A 25,129-nucleotide genomic window follows, 5' to 3' on the forward strand; every position below is an offset into this window, starting at 1 on the left:
GCTTCTTCCAGAGAAATTCAAACAGCTATATTGAGAAAAATTCCAAATCCAAAAATAATAGAAGTAGTGGTGACAGCTAAAATTCAACTATTTCTAAAGACACATAAAGCAAAGGCCTGAAATTAATATTGTTAAATATTTTAGGGGGCACCTGGGTGACTCAGTCAGTTAAGTATCCGACTTCAGCTCAGGTCATGATCTCGCAGGTCACGGGTTCGAGCCCCGTATTGGGCTCTGTGCTGACAGCTCAGAGCCTGGAGCCTGCTTCAGATCCTGTGCCTCCCTCTCTCTCTGCCCACCCCTGCTCATGCTCTGCTCAGTCTCTCTCTCTCAAAAATAAACATTAAAAAAATTTTTTTAAATAAGAAAAAATTTTAAAAAATATTTTAACTTTTCTATTTCCCACATCTTTCAGGTACCAATAAATAAGATGCATCACCTACATACAAAATCAATACTCTAAAAAACTTAGAAATTTCACAAAGGAAGATACAAAAATGACCAAAAAGCAGATGGTAAACTACTCAACATCATTAATCATCAGGGAAATGCAAATTAAAGCAAGAGAGATACCATTTCACATCCACCAGGATGACTACAATTAAAAAGACTGTTGGCTAAGATGCGGAGCAAAGAGAACTCACATACACTGTTGGCAGGAATATTAATTGGTACAACCACTCTGGGGAAAGATCAGCCACAACAGGAATACTCCTTATCAACAAAAAGACACAGACTCCTACTGCATGCAACAATGTGAAAGAATTTTAAATGTTATGCTTGGTGAAAGAAGCCTCACATAAACAAGTACCAATGACCTTCACCCATTTCACAAACACACATACCCCACCTCTGACAACTACCAACCTAGATATTCTCTGTATCTATGAATTCAGGTTTTTCTGTTGTTGATGGTTTGTTTTGTTTTGTCTTGTTTTTTTAGATTCCATGTATCAATGAGATCATACGGTATTTGTCTTTCTCTGACTTATTCCACTTAGCAAAATGCCCTGAGGGCCCATCCATGTTGTTGAAAATAACAAGAAAAAACAATGCTTAAATAAAGTCTGGACTGATTGTCCATTTCTGATTCACAATGTGACGTCAAGAATTCAAGCAATTAGATTCATCTGTTAAAAACATCTAGTGTCATGTTTTTTCTTCTACTTTCTGAGCAAGAATCACTGAAATCAACTAGACAAGAATGAGTGTCAGAAACAAAGCTGACACATAATATCGCAGCTTTTATCACCCTGGGCTAGAAATGCCTAATGACTTCACTGTGTCACCTATTGTACCCTTGAGGATGAAGACTGCAACCCATTTGCCATTCTATCTCCAGTAACACTAGATTCTGCCCTATGCCTAACTTGAAGTACTGAATAAATATTGCTTGAAAAATATCTTTGATAATACTTTTTAAAAAATGTTTATTTATTTTTGAGAGAGAGGGAGACAAAGCGCAAGCAAGGGAGGGGCAGAGAGTGGAGACACAGAATCCAAAGCAGGCTCCAGACTGAGCTGTCAGCACAGAGCATGACACGGGGCTCGAACCCATGGACTGCAAGATCATGACCTGAGCTGAAGTCAGATGCTTGACTGACTGACCCACCCAGGCGCCCACTTTGATATTACTTTTAAGACAGTCATTGAAACGCTGTATTTGTAATCACGGACAAGAAAAATATTAACACAAAGAATGGAGGAGATGTGGGGTGGAGACCATCCCCTTCCTATTTAGCTTCCATCAGAGAAGTTCCATGTTTATCTATTTTAAGTTTCTTGCTTAGAAAGTAAATCTTCCTTGAGTTCCTTCCATCCTCCCACCTCCAAAAAGTTTGAAGAGCACTGACATGATCTCACCTTCAGAAATTTCTCTGGACAAAAAGACCAATAAAGTGCTCATTATCATTACAATGGGGATTGGGGAAAATGCAGAACAGATTTAATTTCATTTAAGCTGTCAAGTTATTCTCACAATTTATATCACTGCAGGGAAGTTAGCTTTCAGATACACTGAGGATAACTGTGCTGTATTGATAAGATATTCTGGTTGGGGTAAGATTCCTTTCCTGTGCATAAACTGGGTTCACCTGAAAGTGTCAACAATAAACACTTAATGATAGGGGGTGGGAATGGATAAACACGGAAGAAATCTGCAATGAAGAAGAAACCTGCCCTACATATTCTTCTAACTAGGAGGTATCTTTCTATTGACCATTCTGGAGCTTCTGAGAGTTCAATTTTTAGTAGAAGGTGGCATTTTTTAATTCATCAAGTTGTTCCACTTTTCCTGTCGTTCCTAATTCCAGCTATTACGTCTTTAATGAAGAAAGAGAAAAACAACTAAAATTAAGAGAATGGGAAGTTTAGGAGATTCAATATATTTAATGAGAGGCTTATTGCCAATACAACTGAAATTACTAAAATTCTTCTTGGCATGGATCTCTTTACCAAATCTGGTAAATTCAATAGCACTCTTCGAAGTAAAAGAAATATAGCTAGTGAGACAGTAAATGCTATATGGAATACATTCACTCAAAAAGACTGAATGTATAACAGATTCAAGAAAAGATAGCTAAAACTAATGAATAAGAGACCCAGAGTAAGCTAAATGACTTTGCCCAAATACTTCAATTCTTATGTTCTTTAAACAAACACCAAAAAGCATATACTAATATTTTGTCCAATCTGCCAGGGTAGATAAGCAGGAGAGCCTAAGAAGCTAAATTGGGTTTAAGAGTGGAGTGCCACTGGCCTGGCTCACAGATAACAAAATGTGGAGCCAATGGTATCTGATGGTTGTGGAATGGGACAAAACCAAAACAGAAAGTCATCTGAGATGTCCATTTGAATAATCTATGGAGGAAGTAGAATCAAGGTAAATAGACAAAAAAGAAATCAAAGAAAGAATCCAGTAAAGACGATTTAGATAGAAAGGAAAGAGTCTTTAAACCCCAGGGACATTAGCGGAGGCAACTCACTAAATGCCCACAAAGCACCAGGCACTGTATTTGCATCTTCTTTATTTCATCACCAAAAAGAAGGCATTCTCATCTCCATTTTACAAATAAGAAAAATGGGGCTCAAGTAACTGACTAATTTGCCAAGGTGACATGGCCAGAGACTGGGAAACAGGGACATGCCTCCAAAAACAAAGCTCTTTTCATCATATCATATTCCTTCTATGAGGTAATGCTGGTCTCTTAAGTGGTGTTTGTTTGTTTATTTATTTATTTATTTATTTATTTATTTATTTATTTATTTATTTTTTAAGTTTACTTACTTGTTTTGAGATAAAGAGAGAATGCAAGTGGGGAAGGGGCAGAGAGAGAGGGAGAGAGAGTATATCCCAAGCAGGCTCCACGCCACCAGCACAGAGCCCAATGCGGGCTCAACTCACAAACTGCGAGATCATGACCTGAGCCAAAGTCAGACGCTTAACCAACTGAGCCACCCAGGTGTCCCTGATCTCGTAGTGATCTTATAGAAACCAGGGATCTATTTGTATAGCACGATTCCTGCTTATTTGTCCCACAAAGCTTCCTCCTAATTAGGGCCGTTTGGTAACATAAAAGCACAACAGAGTTGAATTCTTCTTGTCATGTTGCACTTTGACTAATGCACAAACAGCAAAACAGGCAGGATCTTTTGACATATGAATGGCTCTTCTATTCTGTAGTATTTTCGTGGTCTGAAACATACATCTGTATTCCACATAAATCTAGCTTCTAACTTTACATCATATTTCATTTTATTTCATGTGGATATTCCTCATCTCTTCTATTATACCTGCAGGTTATCTCCTGAAGGTGGTTAGTTACCATGGAAATGAGGCTGTTGTACTTCAGAATAAATTTACATAACTATTAGAAAATTATTTCAAGCTTGTAAAATATGGGATTTACCTGAAAGCTAACATGACCACTGGTATGATAAAAATGTAAGAACTGCAAACCAATTCAAAGAGATTCAGGTCCCAACAAAGATTATAAAATAATTTCTGACTTACAGCAATGGCTTCAAAAATGGAACATCTATAAAGTGAAATTATAAAAAAATTCTGGATATAGATTGCATATTATAAAAATGTCCAAGTATCTTACCCATTTGTTGTTAAAAAAAAATGTGTTGGGGGCACCTGGGTGGCTCAGCTGGTTGGGAGGCTGACTCTCGATTTCACCTCAAGTCATGAGATTGAACCCCACGTTAGGATCCATGCTGGCTGTGTGGAGCCTGCTTGGGATTCTATCTCCGCTGCCCCTCTCCCTGGCTCACACACTCGCTCTCTCTCTCTCTCAAAATAAATAAATAAACATTTTTAAAAAATGTAGTGTCAGACACTATATTTAGGTGTTATGGATCAAAAAATTGAAACTGATGCAGACCTGTCTTCAAGGAAATGGCAAGAAAGAAACATACACAAACTGAAAAAAAGAAACTTAAATGTAACAAGTAAAGTGAGAAAGATATATGCAAGGTATATATGCAAAATCAGAATATGTAATGGAAGAAGTAAGAGAAAATGGGTCCACCCAAACAAAGGGAGTAAATGGGAGCACAAGTTTCAGAGATTTCTGAGAAAAGCCAGGCAAGAGGGTAAAAAGAGGAAAACTACACAGAAGGAACAGCACAAAGAAAAGAAACACATGGGGTTTCTAAAAAGCTAGCTAGCTATAATACCTTAAGAAGCAATGGCAATATTAGGGGCGCCTGGGTGGCTAAGTTGGTTAAGCATCAGATACTATGCTCAGGTCATGATCTTGCATGCATGATCTTCCAGCCCTGCATCAGGCTCTGTGCTGACAGCTCAGCTGCCCCTCCCCTGTTCGTTCATTTTCTCTTTCTCTCTCTCTCTCTCTCAAAAATAAATAAACGTTAAAAAAAAAAAAGAAGAAGAAGAAACAGGGCACCTGGGTGGCTTAGTGGGTTAAGCAGCCGATTTCGGCTCAGGTCATGACCTCACAGTTCATGGGTTCGAGCCCCACGTCGGGCTCTGTGCTGTCAGTTCAGAGCCTAGAGCCTGCTTTGGATTCTGTGTCTCTCTCTCTGCCCCTACCCTGCTTGTGCTCTGTGTCTGCTTTCAAAAAATAAATAAACGTTAAAAAATTAAAAAAAAAAACAAAACAAGAAGCAATGGCAATACTGGAACCGATCAGACTCAGACTCTAGTTCTCTCTCTGCTTGACATTTAGAAGAAAAATGACCGCATCAAGATAAGTAAACATCCAATATTCTGAAAATTACATGTGAGACCTCAAAAGGAAGACATTTAAAGCTTCTGGCTAATTGTGGTAATTTGTAAATGAAAGTCAAAGGTATGACCCAATTTATACCGTAACTATGACACAAATATTATTTAATATATTCAAACCATATGATCTTGCCACTTAATAGTCTTACAAAATATGATTTTTGTTAGATGCACAGTGTTCTGATATATGGATAGGACAAAACTTATTTTATCAATCACCTATTGTTGGCCATTTAGGTGGTTTATAATTCTCCATTAAATATGTATCACTCCAAAAAATATGTATCATTGCAATTTCTATGCATAAATCTTTGCACACATCCTAGATTACTTCATTAAAAGAAATTACTAGAAGTAGAATTGTGGGCCAAAGGATGTGCAAATTTTAAGACTTTTGATTAACAAACTGCCTTAACAAAAAGATTACACCAATTTGCACTACTACCAGCAATGTATAAGAATCCTCACTTAACTACAATTTTGCCAAGAGTAGATTATTATTTTAAAACTCTACAGGGGTGCCTGAGTGGCTCAGTCAGTTGAGCATCCGACTCTTGACTTCAGGCTCAAGTCATGATCAAGCCCCATGTTGAGCTCCACACTGAACATGAAGCCTGCTTAAGATTCTTTCTCTCTCGATATCTTTCTCTCTCTCTCTCACCCCCCTCTGCCCCTCTCCCTGATTTGTGTTCTCTCTCTCTCTCTCTTAAAAAAAAAAAAAAAAAAAAAAAAAGTGCTTGCTTCAGCAGCACATATATGGCACTATGGGCCAAGAAAGGCCCATACTTTAATCTGCATTCTCTACTATTTGCGAAGTTGAACTTTTTCAGGTCAATTTTCCATTTTCATCTCGTTTTTTTAAACAGACTATTTTCTCTTTCCCTTTTTTTCAACAGAGGCATTCTTTTCATTCTTGTTCATTTATTCGTTCCACTTTTATCTGTGGCAATTATTTTTCCAAGATTTTAATGGAAGGATTTTGGTCATTTCTGCCATTCTGATAAAACTGATGTGATGGAAAACCAGGTTAGAACAAGAAAGACCAGTTAGGATACTAAGAAAGCCTATGAAAGAGATTAACTGAACTTGAATTAGGTGAGTAAAGACAAGGACAACGAGAACCTAATGAATTAGAAGTGAGAAGAAATAGGGGCGCCTGGGTGGCTCAGTTGGTTAAGCGGCCAACTTCGGCTCAGGTCATGATCTCACAGTCCGTGAGTTCGAGCCCCGCGTCGGGCTCTGTGCTGAAAGCTCAGAGACTGGAGCCTGCTTCAGATTCTGTGTCTCCCTCTCTCTGACCCTCCCTCATTCATGCTCTGTCTCTCTCTGTCTCAAAAATAAATAAACATTAAAAAAAATTAAAAAAATAAAAATAAAAAAAATGAGGAAACTGCATGCAGAGTGTAAATAAACTCTGTATAAAAAAAAAAGTGAGAAGAAATAAAAAAGATTGAAATGATCAAAAATGATTCCCATGTTTCAAGCACAAGTGAAGAGGTGGGCAGCGACACCACTAATACATAGAAAATCAGAGGAAGATTTTGAAGGAAGAAAGTTCAGTTCAGTTTTGGACGTGTGAAGGTTGAAGGACATCAACTGGAATTGTCTGAAGATCAGCAAGGGGTCTGCTATAGGAATTTGGGAGTTATTGCGATGTCAATTATACCAGAAGCCAGGAGTACAAAGAGGCGTAGGTTAAAGACAGAACTTTGCAGAACACTAATATTTTAATGAGCACACTGAAATGAAGAAAAGATGTCCATAAAAGAAAAGCAGAGGAATGGACAAATAAAAGGAGAAGCAGGGTAATACAGTGTTATCAAGACAAAGTACTGGAGCATCTCATGGGGTTGGAAGTAAAGACGAAGGGATTCAATGCACACAGTCTTGAACTACAACAGCAAATAAGGAATATAAAGGATTTTTTTCCCCTTAAAGTTTATTTATTTTGATAGAGTGAGAGACCGTGCATGCATGCAGAGGAGGGGCAGAGAGAGAAAGAATCCCAAGCAGGCTCCGCACTGTCAGCACTGTGGGCTCAAACCCACAGACTGCAAGATCATGACCTGAGCCAAAATCAAGAGTCAGACACTTAACCAACTGAGCCACCCAGGAATATAAGTGTTCTTAAGCAGCCATTTGGAAGAAAGCTCATCTTTATTGGCTTTGGTCCTTTCAAGTTTTATGTTGGCTTATGGAAGGCATCAAAAAGTCAAGAACGGCAATAAAGACAATAAAGCACTGTTTATAAACATTATATATATGAACGTGGCAATTATGGCCTCAATTATATAAATTAGGGTAATGATTCATCTTTCTCCAGGATAAGCTTTTGTAAGATTTTTTAGGTTTATTTCTTTATTTTGAGAAAGAGAGAGAGAGAGCAAGCATGAAAGCATGTGAGCAGAGGAGCAGGCAGAGGGAGAGTGAGAGAAAGATTCCCAAGCAGGCTTCATGCTGTCAGTGCTGAGATGGAGGTGGGGCTCAATCTCATGACTGTGAGATTACAACCTGAGCAGAGATCAAGAGTGAGATGCTCAACTGACTAGGCCACCCAGGTGTCCTTAGAAGACTTTTTTTAATCCTAATTTTTTACACTACAAGTCTATAAAAAACAAGGTGCAAAGGAAAACATGGGTAATAAAGTAACCACAAACATGAACTCATCCTAGTTTTCACATTTCAGAATTTCAATGCAAAGTTTCATTCATTCATACAATTATTTACTGATAATCCATTATGATAAATCATTATTAAGACCAGTCCCTGTTTGGTAAGGACCCCAGTCTAACAGTAGTGGGAAAAGGCATACAAACAAATCAATAAGAAACACTGGTAAAAAGAGAACTACTGAGAGAGACATAATAATTACCTGAGGGTAAGAGAATGGTTGCGAAAAGATAGCAAGGTTAAGATTAGAACTAACCTTGAAGGACTATCAGAAAATTTTAGCTGAGGGTGTGAGGCTACAGGGGAATAGAGCTAGCAAATATAGTATGTTCAGGAAACAATATGCAGTTTGGTAAAGATGACCTCTATTTCCATCCCAGGTTCAGGTGGAAGAATGCCAGAAGTTTATTTAATCAATTCCTTGCAACCACTTACTGAACTGATAAAAGAAACTAAGACAAAGGTAAGTTACATAACTTGCCCGTGTTCTCATTTCTGTAAGCGAAAGAAATAAGACTGGAATCCAAGTATGCTGGGTCCAAAGACTGCTCTTAACTACTCTCTGGTGTCTCTCAGTTAACAATGAAAAAGTTGACTTTAGGGGCGCCTGGGGGGCTCAGTCTGTTAAGCATCAGACTTTGGCTCAAGTCATGATCTCATGGCTCGTGAGTTCAAGCCCCAAGCTGAACACTGCGATGGCAGCTCAGAGCCTAGAGCCTCTTCAGATTCTATCTCCATCTCTCTCTGCCCCTCCCTCACCTGTGCATGCATGCACATGCTCTCTAATGTAAATAAACATTAAAAAAAAAAAAAAAGAAAAAGTTGACTTTATATGAAGGGTCTGGTTGTTTTTTTCCCTTCTTTTTTAGAGAGAGGGACAGACAGAAAGACTTGGGGAGAGGGAGAGAAAGAATCCCAAACAGGCTCCACACCCAATGCAGAGCCTGATGCGGGCTCGATCCCGTGACCCTGGGATCATGACCTGAGCTGAAATCAAGAGTCGCATGCTCAACTGAATGAACCACTCAGGTGCCCCAGGTCTGGTAATGTTTTATAAATATGCCACAAGGAGTTTATTTTATCCTAAGCCAAGAGAACTGAGAGTTCTAATAAATGAAAGCAGAATATTGTAACTCATTATGAACTAAAGGGAAATGAAATCAAGCAGCAGACTGGCAGAAAAGGAGAGATGAATGTCATGATGTGGATAGAGAGCAGGCAGAGTAGAAGGGTAAATGTAGAATGGCATTAGACTCTGACTTCAGAGAAAGATGGTAGAATTTAAACTTCAGTGACACATTTATTATGAGTATTGACAAAGTCAAGGAGGTGGCCAATTTAGAATTTATCAATTTATCTCACAAGGATACAAATGGAAAATTTTCTTCTTTTCTGCATGGGGGAGGGAGTGGAGATGTGTATCACAGACTGTTATGAATGTTGTAAGAGAAAAGGAAAAATTCCTCTTAAAAAAAAAAAAAAAACCAACTCATGACCAATGGGTGTTATCCGCAATCTGAGATGACAGGAAATACACGATGGGCTAATTCACGTCACAGCATGTGTAGAAATCCCAAGAGTTAATGATAAAAAAAATACATTTGAAATTTTTAACAGATGAATAATGAACTTATAACCTTTTTCTGCATTAACACTCACTATGGCATTTCCTGTGGCTATAACTTCTTAAAAAATAACAGAAGTCAGATAGGTATGACCATATATAGAAACAACTATATAAATATTTATGTATATAATCTCCAACTCTTTCTCATAAACTGGTTACCCCATTTGAAAAAAGAAAATACTTTCAGTTATGGGACAAAGTTCAAAATAAAATTTTCCAAACTTTTTCTGTACATAATGACTTCTTATCTGTAAACAATAAAAAAGAGAAAACCTCATGTGACACACATTAACAGTACATGTTCAATTATTTTAATTACCATCCAGATTAAGAAACAGAACACACCAGAGGTCCTGTTGTCCCATATTCAGTCACTACCTTGTCCAAAAGTAATCACTATCCTAATTTCTGATTAGTTTTGCCTATTTTTGAACTTTGTAAAAATGGGGCGCCTGGGTGGCTCAGCATCCAACTTTGGCTCAGGTCATGATCTCACAGTTTGGGAGTTTGAGCCCTGCATTGGGCTCTGTGCTGACAGCTCGGAGCCTGGTGCCTGCTTCGGATTCTGTGTCTCCCTCTCTCTCTGCCCCTCCCCCGCTTGTGCTCGGTCTCTCTCAAAAATGAATAAATGTAAAAAAATAAATAAATAAAAAATAAATGGAATCATACAGTATGTGTTCTTTTGTGCCTTGTTTCCTTCTTTCAATGGTATTTGTGAGATTCATCCATGTTGCTGAATGTAGCAGTGGTCTGTCAATGGTAATATGCCACTGTAGGATTAAAAATACTACTTATCTTTTCTACTGTTGATGGATGCTGTAATTATTCCCAGTTTTTATTTACTGTGAATAAAGCTGATGAGAACATTATGTGTTTTTTTGATGCATATATTTATACATTTCTGTTAAGTATACTCCTAGAATACCACCATCATATCGTAAAATATGTTTGTGTGCAATTTCAGTAGATTCTGCCAAACAGTATTCTAAAATGATTACATCAAAGCATAGTCCTAATAACACTACATCAGCGTGTTCTTCATCCTTACCAACACCTCCTGTTGTTAATCTCTTTAATTTTAACCACTCTGGAGTACAATAGTATCTCACTGTAGCTTTTATTTGCATATATCAGAAAACTAATGATAATAAACCACTTTTGCAAATGTTTAATAACCACCTGAAGATCTGTGAGGTAGCCATTTAAGTCTTTTGCTGATTTTTTACTGGTTTATCTGTCTTTGTTTACCTGTTTAACTTGTTGATCTGTAAGAGTTTACAGAGTATACATCGAGAGTTTAAACTTTTTCTGAAAAGGACCAGATAGTATTTTAGAATCTGTGGGTGATGTGGTCTGTGTCACAACTACTCAAATCCATTAAAAACAGCCATAGTCAGTATGCAAATGAATGTGACTGTATACCAAACAAAACTTTATTTATGGACAATAAAATCATATTTCATAAAATTTTCATATATCACTAAATATCCTGTTTCAACCATTTAAAACTGTATAAAGTATTTTTAGCTATTATTATACAAAAACAAGCAGTTGGGCAGATCTGGTTTGTAAGCTGTAGTTTTGCACACTCTTGGTCTAAATAAAGACCTTTGTCAAGACTTGTATTTAAGTCTTGTCAGGTGTCTATCAGTGTTTTTATGCTTTACAAGGAACCAACTTTTGACTTTGTTGAAACTCTCCATTTTGAATGGTTTTTCCTATACTATTAATTTTGCTCTTGCCATTACTTCCCTTCTTCTATTTCCTTTGGGTTAAGTTTGCTATTTTTTTTTTTTTTTAGCTTTTTGAGGTGGATATTTAAGTCACTGATTTTTCAGTCTTTCTTCTCTTCTAATACCTGTACTTAGATTATAAATGTCTTGTAAGTATCCCATAAGTTTTGATAGGTCACACCTCCACTGTTTCATCAAACTGTTTTCTATTTTCATCATTTCTTTCCTGACTCATGGATTATTTCAAAGTGATTCACTTAAGGCCCAAACACTAGCAGATCTTCAAGTTACCATTTTTTAAAGTTACTTTGTTTGTAATTAGTTCCAAACTTAATTCTACAGTAGTCAAACCTATAGACTTTCAATTCTCTAAAATTTGTTAAGATTTATTCTATGCTCAATATGTGGCGCATTTTAGTAACTGTTTCACAGGCACTTATTAAAAAAAAACAGTTTAGGGGCACCTGGCTGGCTCAGTCAGTAGAGTATATGACTCCTGACTTCAGGGTTGTGAGTTCGAGCCTCACAATGGGTGTAGAGATTGCTTAAAAACAAAATCTTTAAAAAACAAAAACAAAACACACACACACACACACAAAATTACTCATTTGTTTGTTGCAGTATCCTATCAATGTCAAATATATTGCTAATATCTTTCTAATCTTCTGAAATATATTTATCATGCTTATTTTCAATTCTTGGTTAATCTTTTCCAATAATTCTCCATCAAATGGTATATGTTATTCTACCACCACACTTGGTTTGGTCAAAATTTTTAGTTCTGGGTTATCTCTGATATACTTTTCCTTTGATTCTAGCCTTTTAAAAAATAATAATGAACTTTCCCAAGTTACTAATGCTGCATAGCCCAAAACGTAGTGGCATAAAACCACCACCATTTTCTTATGGTCAAAGATTCTGTGAGTCAGGAATTAGGACAACTATTAGCCTCAAGCCGATCTGAAACTATGGTAGAAAAAGAGAAGTTAGCATACAGGATGTTTTATCAATAGTAGGCAAGAAGTGAAGTGACCTGACATAGAACCTTATACATCCTCTCCAAGTGAGGCTGGGGAGGAAGAGAAAGAGCTGGTGGACAATTGATAAGGCGTGGTTAATAAATGAATTTGGCTGTTCCCTATAGTAAGGGTATCAAAAAGCTAATTCAATCTTAAATCTCACTGAGGAATACAATTATCTAGTACCAAGGAGGTAATGCTCGTATTACTGTATAACAGTATTCTGTACTGTTGAGACGCTTTCACTAATAATTTTTAACTCTGAACACCACACCACATGCTGTGGAGGTCAAAGTCTTTTCAATTTCTGCCAATATAATCATTGGGGATAATGGTATCCTTTAATTTTTCCTATCTGCTGATGAAGAAATGCAATAGGCTGAGAAACTCCTCTTTGTGAACTGCCTGTTCATATTCTTTACCAATTTTCCTTAGGTTCTTTCTTTCTTTTTTTTAATCATTTTCCAGGGGCACCTGGGTGACTCAGTCAGTTAAGCGACCAACTCTTGATTTCAGCTCAAGTCATGATCTCATGGTTCGTGGGTTCAAGCCCCACACTGAGCTCTGTGCTGACGGTGTGGAGTCTGCTTGGAATTCTGTCTCCTCTCTCTCTGCCCCTCCCTTGCTCTTGCTCGCACACTCTCTCAAAAATAAATAAACATTTAAACGTTAAAAAATTAAAAATAAAATCATTTTCTGAAAACTGCATTTTCAGAATTCTGACCCTTTCTCAGTTATGTGTTACACTATTTTCTCCTAGTTTACCATTTGCATTTAGCCTTTATTTACAGGGGCTCTTCTACATAACTTCTTTAAAAATGTGTACATTGTCAAAATGTGTCAGTTTTTGCTTGACATCCTATTTTCTGTTTTTCCTGAGATGGTCTTTTCCAGCAGAGATAATATAAACACTAACCCATATAATCTTCACTTTTTCACATTCTGACCTTTGGTCTGAAGTACAGATCCGATTTTATAGTCTCCTACTTGAAAATCTATTATACCAATACCCTTTAGTAAATAAAAGACTTTCCCTCTGAACTGAATTCCCACTTTGATAATATTTTTAAGTTCTGTATTCACTTGTAACAGCTAGATTTTATTCCTTTTGGATGACTTCTCTTGGGCCAATACCATGCTGTTTTGATTAGAGAAGGTCTGTGACAATTTTTAACACCTAGGTTTCCTCACTCTTATTCTTTTCTCAGTTTTCTAGAATGTACTCACTTAAAAGGTACTTTCTATAGGCACAGATAATAAGATGGAACTTGGTACAAACTGTAAGATGTATGTATTATAACTAAAAAAATATAGTTAATTAAGTTAACAGGAAGAGTCCTAACTTGATTCCATACAATGAATAAAAGTTAAAAAGGAGAAAATAACCACATGGACAAATGGAACTGACATGTATGGTGAACACCATGCCTCACAATGTGAGGTTAACGACAAGGTACTTCACAGCAGAGGAAACTGAGGCACAGGTAGGAAATGGAAGAGAGTGTTAGGCCAAGAATCTGATTAATGGTAAAAACAAAAAGAGAAAACATCTACTAAGGGAGGCACAGGGGCCAAATAAGATGGAGTTCACTAATATTCTACTTGCATGATCCCACCCACATAGAGGTAAAGAAATAAACTGGTCATTCTACAACTGGTCATGGCCAACCTTCCACCTAGCCAAGAACAATGGCTGAGCTCAACTGAGGCAGAAGTTATGTAAATAACTGTAATAGTTACAGTCTAAGGATTGCTCTTTTGATTTTCAGAGATTACAAATCCACCCACAAAATAGCAACAGAGAACATAAACATTCTGTGCCTTTGTCAGCATAAGATCCCAAGCAATCTATTCTCCAATTCCTATCAAAAACAAACTTGAGGGGTGCGTGACTGGCTCAGTCAGAAGAGCATGCGGCTCTTGATTTTGGGGTCATGAGTTTGAGCGCCATGTTGGATGAGAACAAAACAAATTTGAGTCCTCTCATGACTGCTGGGAGTGTAAATGTGACTATCGTGATTCCTACTCTAAAACCCACCAGTGTACCAAGAGAAACTTTCATAAAAATGTGAGACAACCCCAAACCACAGATCAGGAAGTATTTTATCAAATATAATACAATTTGAGACAAGGTAATAATGAATATCATGAACCAATACATACCTCTACATATCCAAACAATGGTAAATCTTCCTGAAAGTACTAGAAAAGTCCTTAAAAATTTTTATTTGAAACAAGATAAATGAGGGGCGCCTGGGTGGCTCAGTCGGTTGAGCGACCGACTTCGGCTCAGGTCACGATCTCACAGTTTGTGAGTTCGAGCCCCGCGTCGGGCTCTGTGCTGACAGCTCAGAGCCTGGAGCCTGCTTCTGATTCTGTGTCTCCCTCTCTCTCTGTCCCTCCCCTGCTCATGCTCTCTGTCTCAGAAATAAATAAATTAAAAAAAAGAAAGAAACAAGATAAATGAGGGTATAGACGAATCATAGGAGAGAGCAAATATTTCTCTGAGGGTACATTTCAATATGGAGGAAGGGCAAGGGAGATAGGATAAAGAAGAGATTATGTGCACATGTCATGTTCATTTTCTCTGACTTCTAAATCAGAGAACCTGTAAGAGGAGATGCTGTGATGACCAACATTAGTTGAATAGAAAGAAATACATCATCAAATCATCGGAGAGACGACCATGTTACATTGAGAGTCACAGAGCATTCCATCCTGGGTGATCTATTCTCCTAAAAGGAGGGAACACCAATACTTAGGAGATAAAGTATTAGATCAGAGTACAAGATCAGATCAGAGTACAAGATCTAGATCAGAGTACAAGAAGTCTCTGTGACAAGAAGAGTGAACTGAACCTTCCAGATGCCCCAGAACACAGCATTCCCCACACTACTACTAGTACTACAGATAATACCAGTAACTGAGCTCTTATCGTATTCTAGTCACATAGGCCAGGAGGTTTACAAACACGAACTCTTTTAATCCTTAAAACAACCTCAATGGGGTGAGTGCTCTTATCATCTCCATTTTACAGATGACGTAAATGAGGGCCAGAGAAGTTAAGCAAATTTCCTATAGTATGAACCTAAGCAATCTGGCTTAAAGCTCAGGGTTTTAACTCTATCCTATATTGCCTCTTTCACTTTGATGTTAAATAATTAGGAAACCCATACAGTACACAGAATTTATTTATACAGGAAATGGTTACATACCTTGTACTGTAAGCTCTGCTTGAGCTTCAACGGTCTCATTCCCATTATCAGCTATACAAAAGTAAGTCCCCGCATCATCCTCAGTGACATCACTGATCTCCAGACTACCACCTGCCAGCAACGCCAATTTTTCAGAGCTGTATAAAAAATATTGATACATTTCAGAGCTAGGAAAATAATACCTGAGAAACTTTCCACATAAAACAGAGAAAACACTTAAACAGGTTATTCATATGGCTACATAAGGACTGAGACTAACATAAAATTAGCAGAATATAATTTAGTCCAATTTGCTTTGCTCATATTTAAATACATAAATATCACAAATACAAACCAAAATGTTACAGTGAATTATCTCCAACACTTCTAATTATTCTCAAAAGCAGACCACTTTTGTAACCAATTCCACTCCTCATAGTCCATCCCTGCCTCCCGACTCTACCCAGTTTTTCTACAAATTATGTAATTTTAAAGTCTGGAATCAATCTCAGAGTCACTCCACTATAGCACGCCACACTGAGAGGACTAATGGAAAGGGTAAAATGTCAGATCAGAGACATAAAGTCATGGGGCCACAGTGCCTACTGAAAGTTTCCTGTGGTGGCTTGGCTGGGAAGGGGAGGAAAAAGGACAGGGAAGGGAGGGAACACGGTTGCCAGGGAACAGCTCCCTGGGTGTGGTTGCAGGGCTAGAATCAGCTATCATGCCATTTATCAACAAGGATGCTGCCCACTATAATCCAAATCTACAGAGTGATTTAAATCTTTTAAAGGAATATTTGAAGAAAAAGTAAAATAATCCTATACCATTGAGGAAGAAATCACAAATCAATATTTTCATCAAATTTTTACAAAGTAAACAAGTTTAGTTGATTTGGAGAGTTTGTAGAGTTGTAATTTTATTTTTATTTTGAGGTTCTATGTCTAACCTGGTTTTCATAGGCAGATTTTTTTCTCTCAAATTTTAGTACTGTCACATTTCCTATCTGTATCTATGTTCAACGAAAAATGTTCTGATTATAATTTGGCTTTTCATATAAAATTCCTGCTGTGCAAAAAATAGAGGAAATGACTATTTATTCTGTGCTACAATTATAATTCTCAACCTAAGTAAAGTGCTATTCTGGCTTAAATGTCAGTACACTTTTACCCTGAGTAATTAGTCTTCCTGAATTTGATAAACAAGATTAAGTTTCTGAACAAAGAAAGAGGAAAACCAGAATGAGGTCTGGCGACTTCTCTAAGAAATACCCTGCAAGGTCACAACTAAACTTTGTCAAGCGGCCTTCCAATGTGAAACATCTCTATTATGCCCTCGAATCCCAATTTAATGTGATGAGATAGGGAAGCAATACAACATATCATGAAACAGAGCACGGACTACTAGGATAAGACAGAAAGGCATTCCATGCCTCAAAAAATAGGAAAAAATTCACAAAAATTAAAATCCTCTATTTCACCCTTAGATAAAATCGCTATTAATCTTAAGAAATGGAAAACAACATTCACGAGTGGAAATTCAGCAATATATACATGTGATACCCAGTTGAACATAACTTGAAATACTAGTTGGTATGGGACTTTTGAACTGACAGATAGTAATTTATATCTAACAGTTATGCTAAAAAATACTCCTGATACTTGTTTTGCCTCATATTTGCCATAACTGAGTATCACTACAGATTGTAATCTTTCTTAATGGAATTGATTTTACTCCCTTAAAAGAAGCCTGGGAGGAAGAATGTCCATTAGCCTGGTAGAATTCACTTAACTTGTTCACACGATGATATACTGGCTTACAGTAAGATGGCAATCAAGTCTTTAGACCTCCAAAATTCAAAGATACAAGCAAAAGGAACAATATGTGAAAAGTTTATGCCTGGTCACTGAACCCAAGTTAGACTGAGTGTTGCTGGACAAAGGGAGTATGTATCCCTGGGTAGTCGGGGTCAATCTAAGAGAGCTTAGTGTGCTAAGAATACTTTTTTTTTTTTTTTTTTTTTTGGCCAAGGAAAAGGCTTTTAAGCAGATAAATCACATAATTTAGTGAAGAAGAGGAAGGGGAAAAAAACTAGAAGAAGAAAGTTTGATTGTAAAATCACTGTAATGGTCCAGAATTAAAGAGAAAGAAGATAAACTATGGGCAATAATAACAGAGGTAAAGAGAAAACAAAAAGTATTGACCACTCTTAGAAACGATGCAAGAGAAGGTAAGGAGAGGGATATATCTGCTCATTTGGCAAACACTTGTTGGCATGCCTCTATGTGTCAGGTAGTAGCTGGGGATGTAGCAGTGAGCAAAACACAACAGTGCACCCATGCAACTCAGTGGGAAAGACACACATAAAAGATGATAATTCTACAAAATGGCATACCAAAAGAACCTACCAGGAAATTAGAAATAAAGAAATATTCTGACCAAAGTAACCTTTGGACTGAGATCAGAAAAATGAGGAGGAGCTAATCAATATTGAAAAGGAGAAAAAGATTTCAGAAGGAAGGACTAGCATATGCAAAGGAACAGTGGCAGAAAGGACTACGCTGTATTTGGGGATCTAAAAATAACTAGTGTGGCCTGGTTTAAGAGAGAAAAAAAAAAGAAAGAGGAGAATGGAGCCAGACCGCACAAGGTTTTGAAAGCCATTTTAATAATTTGAGTCCTTAGTCTAAAAACAATGAATAAAAAAAAATACATACATACATACATGAATAAATGGGTAGGGGGTTGACAATGATATTATGAGATCTGAGCTTTGAAAAGATCACTCTAGCCAGAGTGTGAGGATGTATCTGGAATGAGGCCAGAGTAAGTATGGGAAGAACAGGGGACCACTGGAGTAACTGAGGTGACAGTTGACAGTAGCTTAGAATAAGGTGGTAGCAACATGGATGGCTTTCAGAGATAGGAGGTACCGCAACAGATCTTTGAGAGAGAGAGAACAAGTGAGTAGGGAAGGTGCACAGAGAGGGAGAGAGAGAGAATTAGAGACAGAAGCTGAGGAAGAGACAAATGTCAAGGAAGATTCTTAAGGTTAGGGTAGAGTGTGTGAGAAGGAGAAAGCAAAAGGAAATGTGCTTGTTTAATTTGTTTTGTGTGTGTGTGTTGTTATTTCAGTGAGAGAGAGCTAAGCCTTTTCACAGGCAAATGAGAAGGAGTCAGGGGACAGGGAAAATTTTGAAAAGAGGATTCATGAAAGTGCTGGAGAAAAATGGAAGGTAGTAAGATGCAGAGCACGAAAAGACTTCTTAGATGTCTCTTCCTTTAAAACAGCGAAAAAAGGAAAGGTAGGTGAAAGCTAAGTCTTATATACTTTCTGGCACAAAATTTATTCTCTTCCAGCTTTTTTCATTCAACTTTTTACTATGAGGTAACTGCAGTTCTAAGAAATAATAAGAGAGATCAAAGATCCCGTGTACCCTTCACCCAGTTTCTCCCAGGGCTAACGTTGTAGAATACACCACCACAACGGGGATACTGACACTTCTACAGCCATTTACAGCCGCACTCTCTTCCCTCCTATTCCCATCTCTTCATTACCCCCTGGCAACCACTGATCTGTTCTCCCTTTCAGTAATTTTGTCATTTCAAGAAGAATGTAATATAAACGGTATCATACAGTATATAACCTTTGGGGATTGGCTTTTCTCACTCAGCATAATTCCCCAGAGATTCATCCAAGTTGTTGCACGTATCAGTGGTTCGTTCCTTTTATTGCTCAGCAATAATTCCCCAGTATGGATATACCACCGTTTGTTTTAACTGTTCACTCAATCAAGGACATCTGGGTTGTTTCTAGTTTGAGGCTATTATGGATAAAGCTGCTCTAAGTACACATATACAGGCTTTTGTGTGAACATTAAGTTCACTTCTATGTGATAGATGCCCAAGAGTGTAAATGTTAGGTCACACTATACTTGCAATGTTAGGCTTTTAAAGAAACTGCCAGTTTTTCAGAGTTCCTACCATTTTCACATTCCTACCAGCACTGTCAGAGTGATCCCGTTCTCCACATCCTTGACAGCATCTGATGCTGTCACTTTTTAAAAAGTTTAGCTATTCTGATAGATACACAGCAATATCTTACTGTGATTTTAATTTGCACTTCCCTAATGGCTAATGATGTTAAACAACTTCTCTTGGCTTATATGCCATCTGCATATATTCTCTAGTGAAACATTTATTCATGTTTTGTCTCGGGTCAAAAATTTCCACTAGGTTCCTTAAAACTATTTATTTGAGGAGACTTTTCTATGTATTTGCTAAGATACTCTTTTTTTTTTAAGTTTATTTGGAGAGAAAGAGAGGGCATGCATGCCTGTGCCATCGAGTGGGGGAGGGGCAGAGAGAATCACAAGCAGGCTCCACGCTCAGCACAGAGCCCAACTCAGGGCTCGATCCCACCACCACAAGATCACGACCTGAACCGATATCAAGAGTCAGACACTTCACCAGCTGAGCCACCCAGGTGCGCCTTTCTGGAGATCCTCTATTTTTTCACTTGTTTCAAATGTGTTCGTAATTGCTTATTGGAGCATTTTTATGGTGACTGGTTTAAAATCCAACAGATAATTCTAAAACCTGCCATCTCAGTGTTAGCATCTATTATCTCTTCTCATTTGAGATTTTTCTGGTTCTTGGTATGATGAGTGATTTTTTTTTAAAAATTGTTTTTAATCCTTATCTAGTTTTGAAGGAGAGACAGAGTGCAAGCTGGGGAGGGGCGGAGAGACAGGAGGACACAGAATCCAAAGCAGGCCCAGGCTCCAAGCTGTCAGCACAGAGCCCAACGCGGGGCTCGAACCCACGAGCCACAAGATCATGACCCAAGCTGAAATGAGACATCCAACTGACTGAGCCACCGAGGCACCCCTGATGAGTGATCTTAAATTGAAATCTGGATATTTGGGGCATTGTTGTGAGACTCTGGATGTCACTAAACCTTTTGCTTTAGCTGGCTTCTTCTGACACTGCTCTAGCAGAGGAAGGGGGAGGCACCACCTCATTACTGTCAGATGGGAGGCAAAAGTTCAGGTTCCTCAGTCTCCATTTTAATACTCAAGGGGAGAAAGGGATTCCTCATTATTCCTTAACAGTCAGAGCTCCCCATTAGGCCTTCACTGGTACTACCTTCTGGCTGGGTGCAGAAGGAATGTCTCATTACCATTCTCACATGGTGTCCACTGACACCACCTTCCCCGGTCCTCTGCCTAGAGAGAGTACACTTTGTTCAGAGCAATTCTGAATGTGCCTCTTGGCACTTCCAGGTTGGAAGCTTCTTCAGCTCAAGTTGAGATACGCAAAACAAAAACAAAACCCAAGGAAGTCACCATCATGGTGTTACTTGGGTCCCAAGGTCTCTAACCAGTCAGTCTTCCTCTCTCTACCTTTTAGAGTCTTATGTTTGTTTCATATATAATGTCTGGGGTTTTTATAGTAGGAAGAACAGGAAAAAACATATCTATTCCATCTTCCCAGAAATGGAAGTCCTCCATTTGTTTTTTTAAGTAATCCAATTTTTCTACTATTGTCAATTATAATAACATTAAGCATTTTTATAACTGTAACTTGTTCATTTGCAGCTGAGTTCTGATCTATCATTGCACAGAAACAGAAATTACATGGTTACTAAATTACTTCGTGCTGTCAGTTCCTCTACACTTTATCATTTATATTTTCTCAATTCTCTCCCTTTAAAATAAAACAACTCAATGAATGGGATACATTTCTACCACCCTTCCTTCAATACTACGTTTGGTTTAGATCTAAACAAATGCGATCAAAAGATTAAGTAAATACATCAATTCTTAGTTACAAACACCATGGTAATGTTTCATTTATTTAATTTTTTTTAATTTTTAAAATGTTTTTATTTATTTTTTAGACAGAGACAGAGCATGAGCAAGGGAGGGGCAGAGAGAGAGGGAGACACAGAACCCAAAGTAGGCTCCAAGCTCTGAGCTGTCAGCACAGAGCCCAACGTGGGGCTTGAACCCACGGACTGTGAGATCATGACCTGAGCTGAAGCTGGACGCTCAACCGACTGAGCCACCCAGGCGCCTCTATTTAATTTAATGGTCAAAAATATGTAGTTAGTTTCAAGTTTTTATTTAAATTCCATTTAGTTAACATATGGCATAACATTAGTTTCAGTAGAATTTAGTGATTCATCACTTACATATAACACCCACTGCTCATCACAACAAGTGCATTCCTAATACCCATCACCCATTTAACCCATCTCTTACCCACCTTTCCTCCAGCAACCTTCAGTTTGTTCTCTATAGTTAAGACTCTGTTTCGGGGCGCCTGGGTGGCTCAGTCAGTTAAGTGTTTGACTTTGGCTCAAGTCTCACATGAACATGATCTCATAGTTCGTGAGTTTAAGCCCCATGCCAGGCCCTGTGCTGACAGCTCAGAGCCTGGAGCCTGCTTCGGATTCTGTGTCTCCCTCTCTCTCTGCCCCTTCCCAGCTCTCTCTCAAAAATAAATAAACATTAAAAAAAATTACAAACAAAAAAAAGAATCTGTTTTATGGTTTGCCTCCCTCTCTCCCCATACCGCGATCATCTGTTTCACATGTGAGTGAAATCATATGGTATATGTCTTTTCTCTGACTGATTTTACTTAGCATAAACTCTCGAGCTCCATCCAGATCACTGCAAATGTCAAGATTTCATTGTTTTTGATGGCTGAGTAATATTCCACTGCGTGTATACCACATCTTCTTTATTCATCAATCAATGGACATTTGGGCTCTTTCCATAATTTGGCTATTGTTGATAATGCTGCTATAAACATCAGGGTACATGTACCCCTCTGAATCAGTATTTTTGTATCATTTGGGTAAATGCCTAGTAGTGCATTTAGTGCGTAGTAGATAGATCACAGGGCAGTTCTATTTTCAATTTTTTGAGGGAAGCTCCATACTGTTTTCCAGAATGGCTGCACCAGTTTGCATTCCTACCAACAGCGTAAGAGGGTTCCCCCTTCTCCACATCCTTGCCAAAATCTGTTGTCTTACGTTAATTTTAGCCATTTTGACAGGTGTGAGGTAGTATCTCAACGTGGTCTGGATTTGTATTTCCCTGATCATAGGTGATATTGAGCATTTTTTCATGTGCCTATTAGCCATCTGTATGTTTTCTCTGGAAAAATGTCTATTCATGTCTTTTGCCCATTTCTTCACTGGATTATTTGGTTTTTGGGTGTTGAGTTTGATAAGTTCTTTATAGATTTTGGATACTAACCCTTTATCAGATAGATTATTTGCAAATATCTTCTCCCATTCCATCAGTTGCCTTTTAGTCTTACTGATTGTTTCCTTCCCAATGCAGGAGACTTTTATCTTGATAAAGTCCCAATAGTTCATGTTTGCTTTCATTTCCCTTGCCTCTGGAGATGTGTCTAGTAAGAAGTTGCTATAGCTGAAGTCAAAGAGGTTGCTGCCTGTGTTCTCTTCTAGGATTTTAATGGTTTCCTATTTTACATTGAGGTCTTTCATTCATTTTGAATGTACTGTTGTGTATGGTGTAAGAAAGTGATCCAGTTTCATTCTTCTGCAAGCTGCTATTCAGTTTTCCAAAGACCATTTGTTGACAGACCTTCTTCCATTGGACATTCTTTCCTGCTTTGTTGAAGATGAGCTGACCATATAGTTGCAGGTCCATTTCTGGGTTTTCTATTCTGTTCCATTGGTCTATGTGTTTGTTTTTGTGCCAGTACCATACTGTCTTGACTACAGTTTTGTAATATAGCTTGAAATCCAGAATTATGATGCCTCCAACTTTGCTTATCTTTTTCAGGATTGCTTTGGCTATTTGGGGTCCTGTGTGAGTCCATACAAACTTGAGGACTGTATGTTCTAGCTGTGAAAAATGCTGATGGTATTTTGATAGGGATTGCATTAAATGTGTACATTGCTTTGGGTAGTTTAGACATTTTAACAATAATTGTTTTCCCAGTCCATGAGCATGGGATGTTTTTCCACTGTGTCATCTTCAACTTCTTTCAGAAGTGTTCCATAGTTTTCAGCATACAAATCTTTTACCTCTTTGGTTAGGTTTATTCCTATGTATCTTATGTTTTTGGTGCAATTGTAAATTGGATCTATTCCTTAATTTCTCTTTCTGCTGCTTCATCATTTGCGTATAGAAATCCAACAGATTTCTGTATGTTGACTTTTATATTCTGCGACTTTACTGAATTTATGGATCAGTTCTAACAGCTTTTTTGGTGGACTCTCTTGGATTTTCTACATACAGTATCATGTCATCCGCGAATAGTGAAAATTTGATTTCTTCCTTGCCATCTTGGATGCCTTTCATTTCTTTTTGTTGTCTGAACTGCTGACGCTAGGACTATGTTAAATAGTAATGGTGAGGGTGGACAACGCTGTCTTGTTACTGACCTGAGAGGAAAAGCTCTCAGTTTTTCCCCATTGAGAATGAACATTAGCTGTGGATCTTTCATATATGGCCTTTATGATGTGGAGGTAGGTTTTGTTTTGTTTTTTAATCAAGAATGGATGCTGTACTTCGTCAAATGCTTTTTGTGCATCTAATGAGAGGATCATATGGTTCTTATCCTTTGCTTTCATTGATGTGGTGTATCATGTTGATTGATTTGCCAATAATAAACGACCCTTGCAACCCAGGAATGAATCCCATTTGATCATGGCGAATGATTCTTTTAATATACTGTTGGATTTGATTTGTTAGCATTTTGTTGAGAATTTTTGCATGCATGTTCATCAAGGATATTGGCCTAGAATTCTTTTTTAGTAGGGTCTTTGTCTGGTTTGGGGATCAATGTAATTCTGGCCTCATAGAATGAGTTTGGAAGTTTTCTTTCCATTTCTATTTTTTGAAAACAGTTTGAGAAGAACAGGTATTAACCCTTCTTTAAATGTTTGGTAGAGGGGCGCCTGGGTGGCTCAGTAGGTTAAGCATCCAACTTCGGTTCAGGTCATGATCTCATGCTTCGTGAGTTCGGGCCACACATCAGGCTCTGTGCTGACAGCTCAGAGCCTGGAGCCTGCTTCAGATTCTCTCTCTCTTCCTCTCTCTCTCTCTCTCTCTCTCTGTGCTGCCCCACCCCCCGCCCAACTCATGCTCTGTGTCTCTAAAAATGAATAAATGTTAAAAAAAAAAAAACATTTTTAACATTTGGTAGAACTCCCCTGGGAAGCGATCAGGCCCTAGACTTTTGTTTGTTGAGAGATTTTGGATTACTGTTTCAATTTCTTTGCTGGTTGTCAATCTGTTCAAGTTTTCTATTTCTTCCTGTTTCAATTTTGGTAGTTTATGTGTTTCTAGAAATTTATCCATTGCTTAAAGGTTGCCCAATTTGTTGGCATGTAATTTTTCATAAAATTCTCTTACAATTATTTGCATTTCTGTGGTGTTGGTTGTGATCTCTCCTATTTGTGATTTTATTTATTTGGGTCCTCTCTTCTTTTCATAAGTCTGGCTAGGAGTTTGTCAATTTTACTCCTTTCAAAGAACCAGCTCCTGGTTTCATTGATCTGTTCCACTGGGTTTTGTTTCTATTTGTTTCATTTATTTCTGCTTGATCTTTATTATTTCCCTTCTTCTGCTGGCTTTCAGCTTGAT

At 37.9% G+C, this 25,129-nt stretch overlaps 1 protein-coding gene across 9 annotated transcripts in view; it reads right to left on the minus strand.

The window, feature by feature from the left end:
* Nucleotides 1–25,129, minus strand: part of NEO1 (neogenin 1) — a 236,168-nt gene that overhangs the window by 125,971 nt on the left and 85,068 nt on the right. For all 9 annotated transcript variants that reach the window (XM_045449150.1, XM_045449149.1, XM_045449148.1 and 6 more), the window contains exon 5: nucleotides 15,519–15,655. In XM_045449150.1, coding sequence (XP_045305106.1) covers nucleotides 15,519–15,655 — 137 coding nt within the window. The remainder of the gene's footprint in view (nucleotides 1–15,518; nucleotides 15,656–25,129) is intronic.

This window comes from Leopardus geoffroyi, chromosome B3 (genome assembly GCF_018350155.1).
Source record: "Leopardus geoffroyi isolate Oge1 chromosome B3, O.geoffroyi_Oge1_pat1.0, whole genome shotgun sequence".
Classification (NCBI taxonomy): Eukaryota; Metazoa; Chordata; class Mammalia; order Carnivora; family Felidae; genus Leopardus; species Leopardus geoffroyi.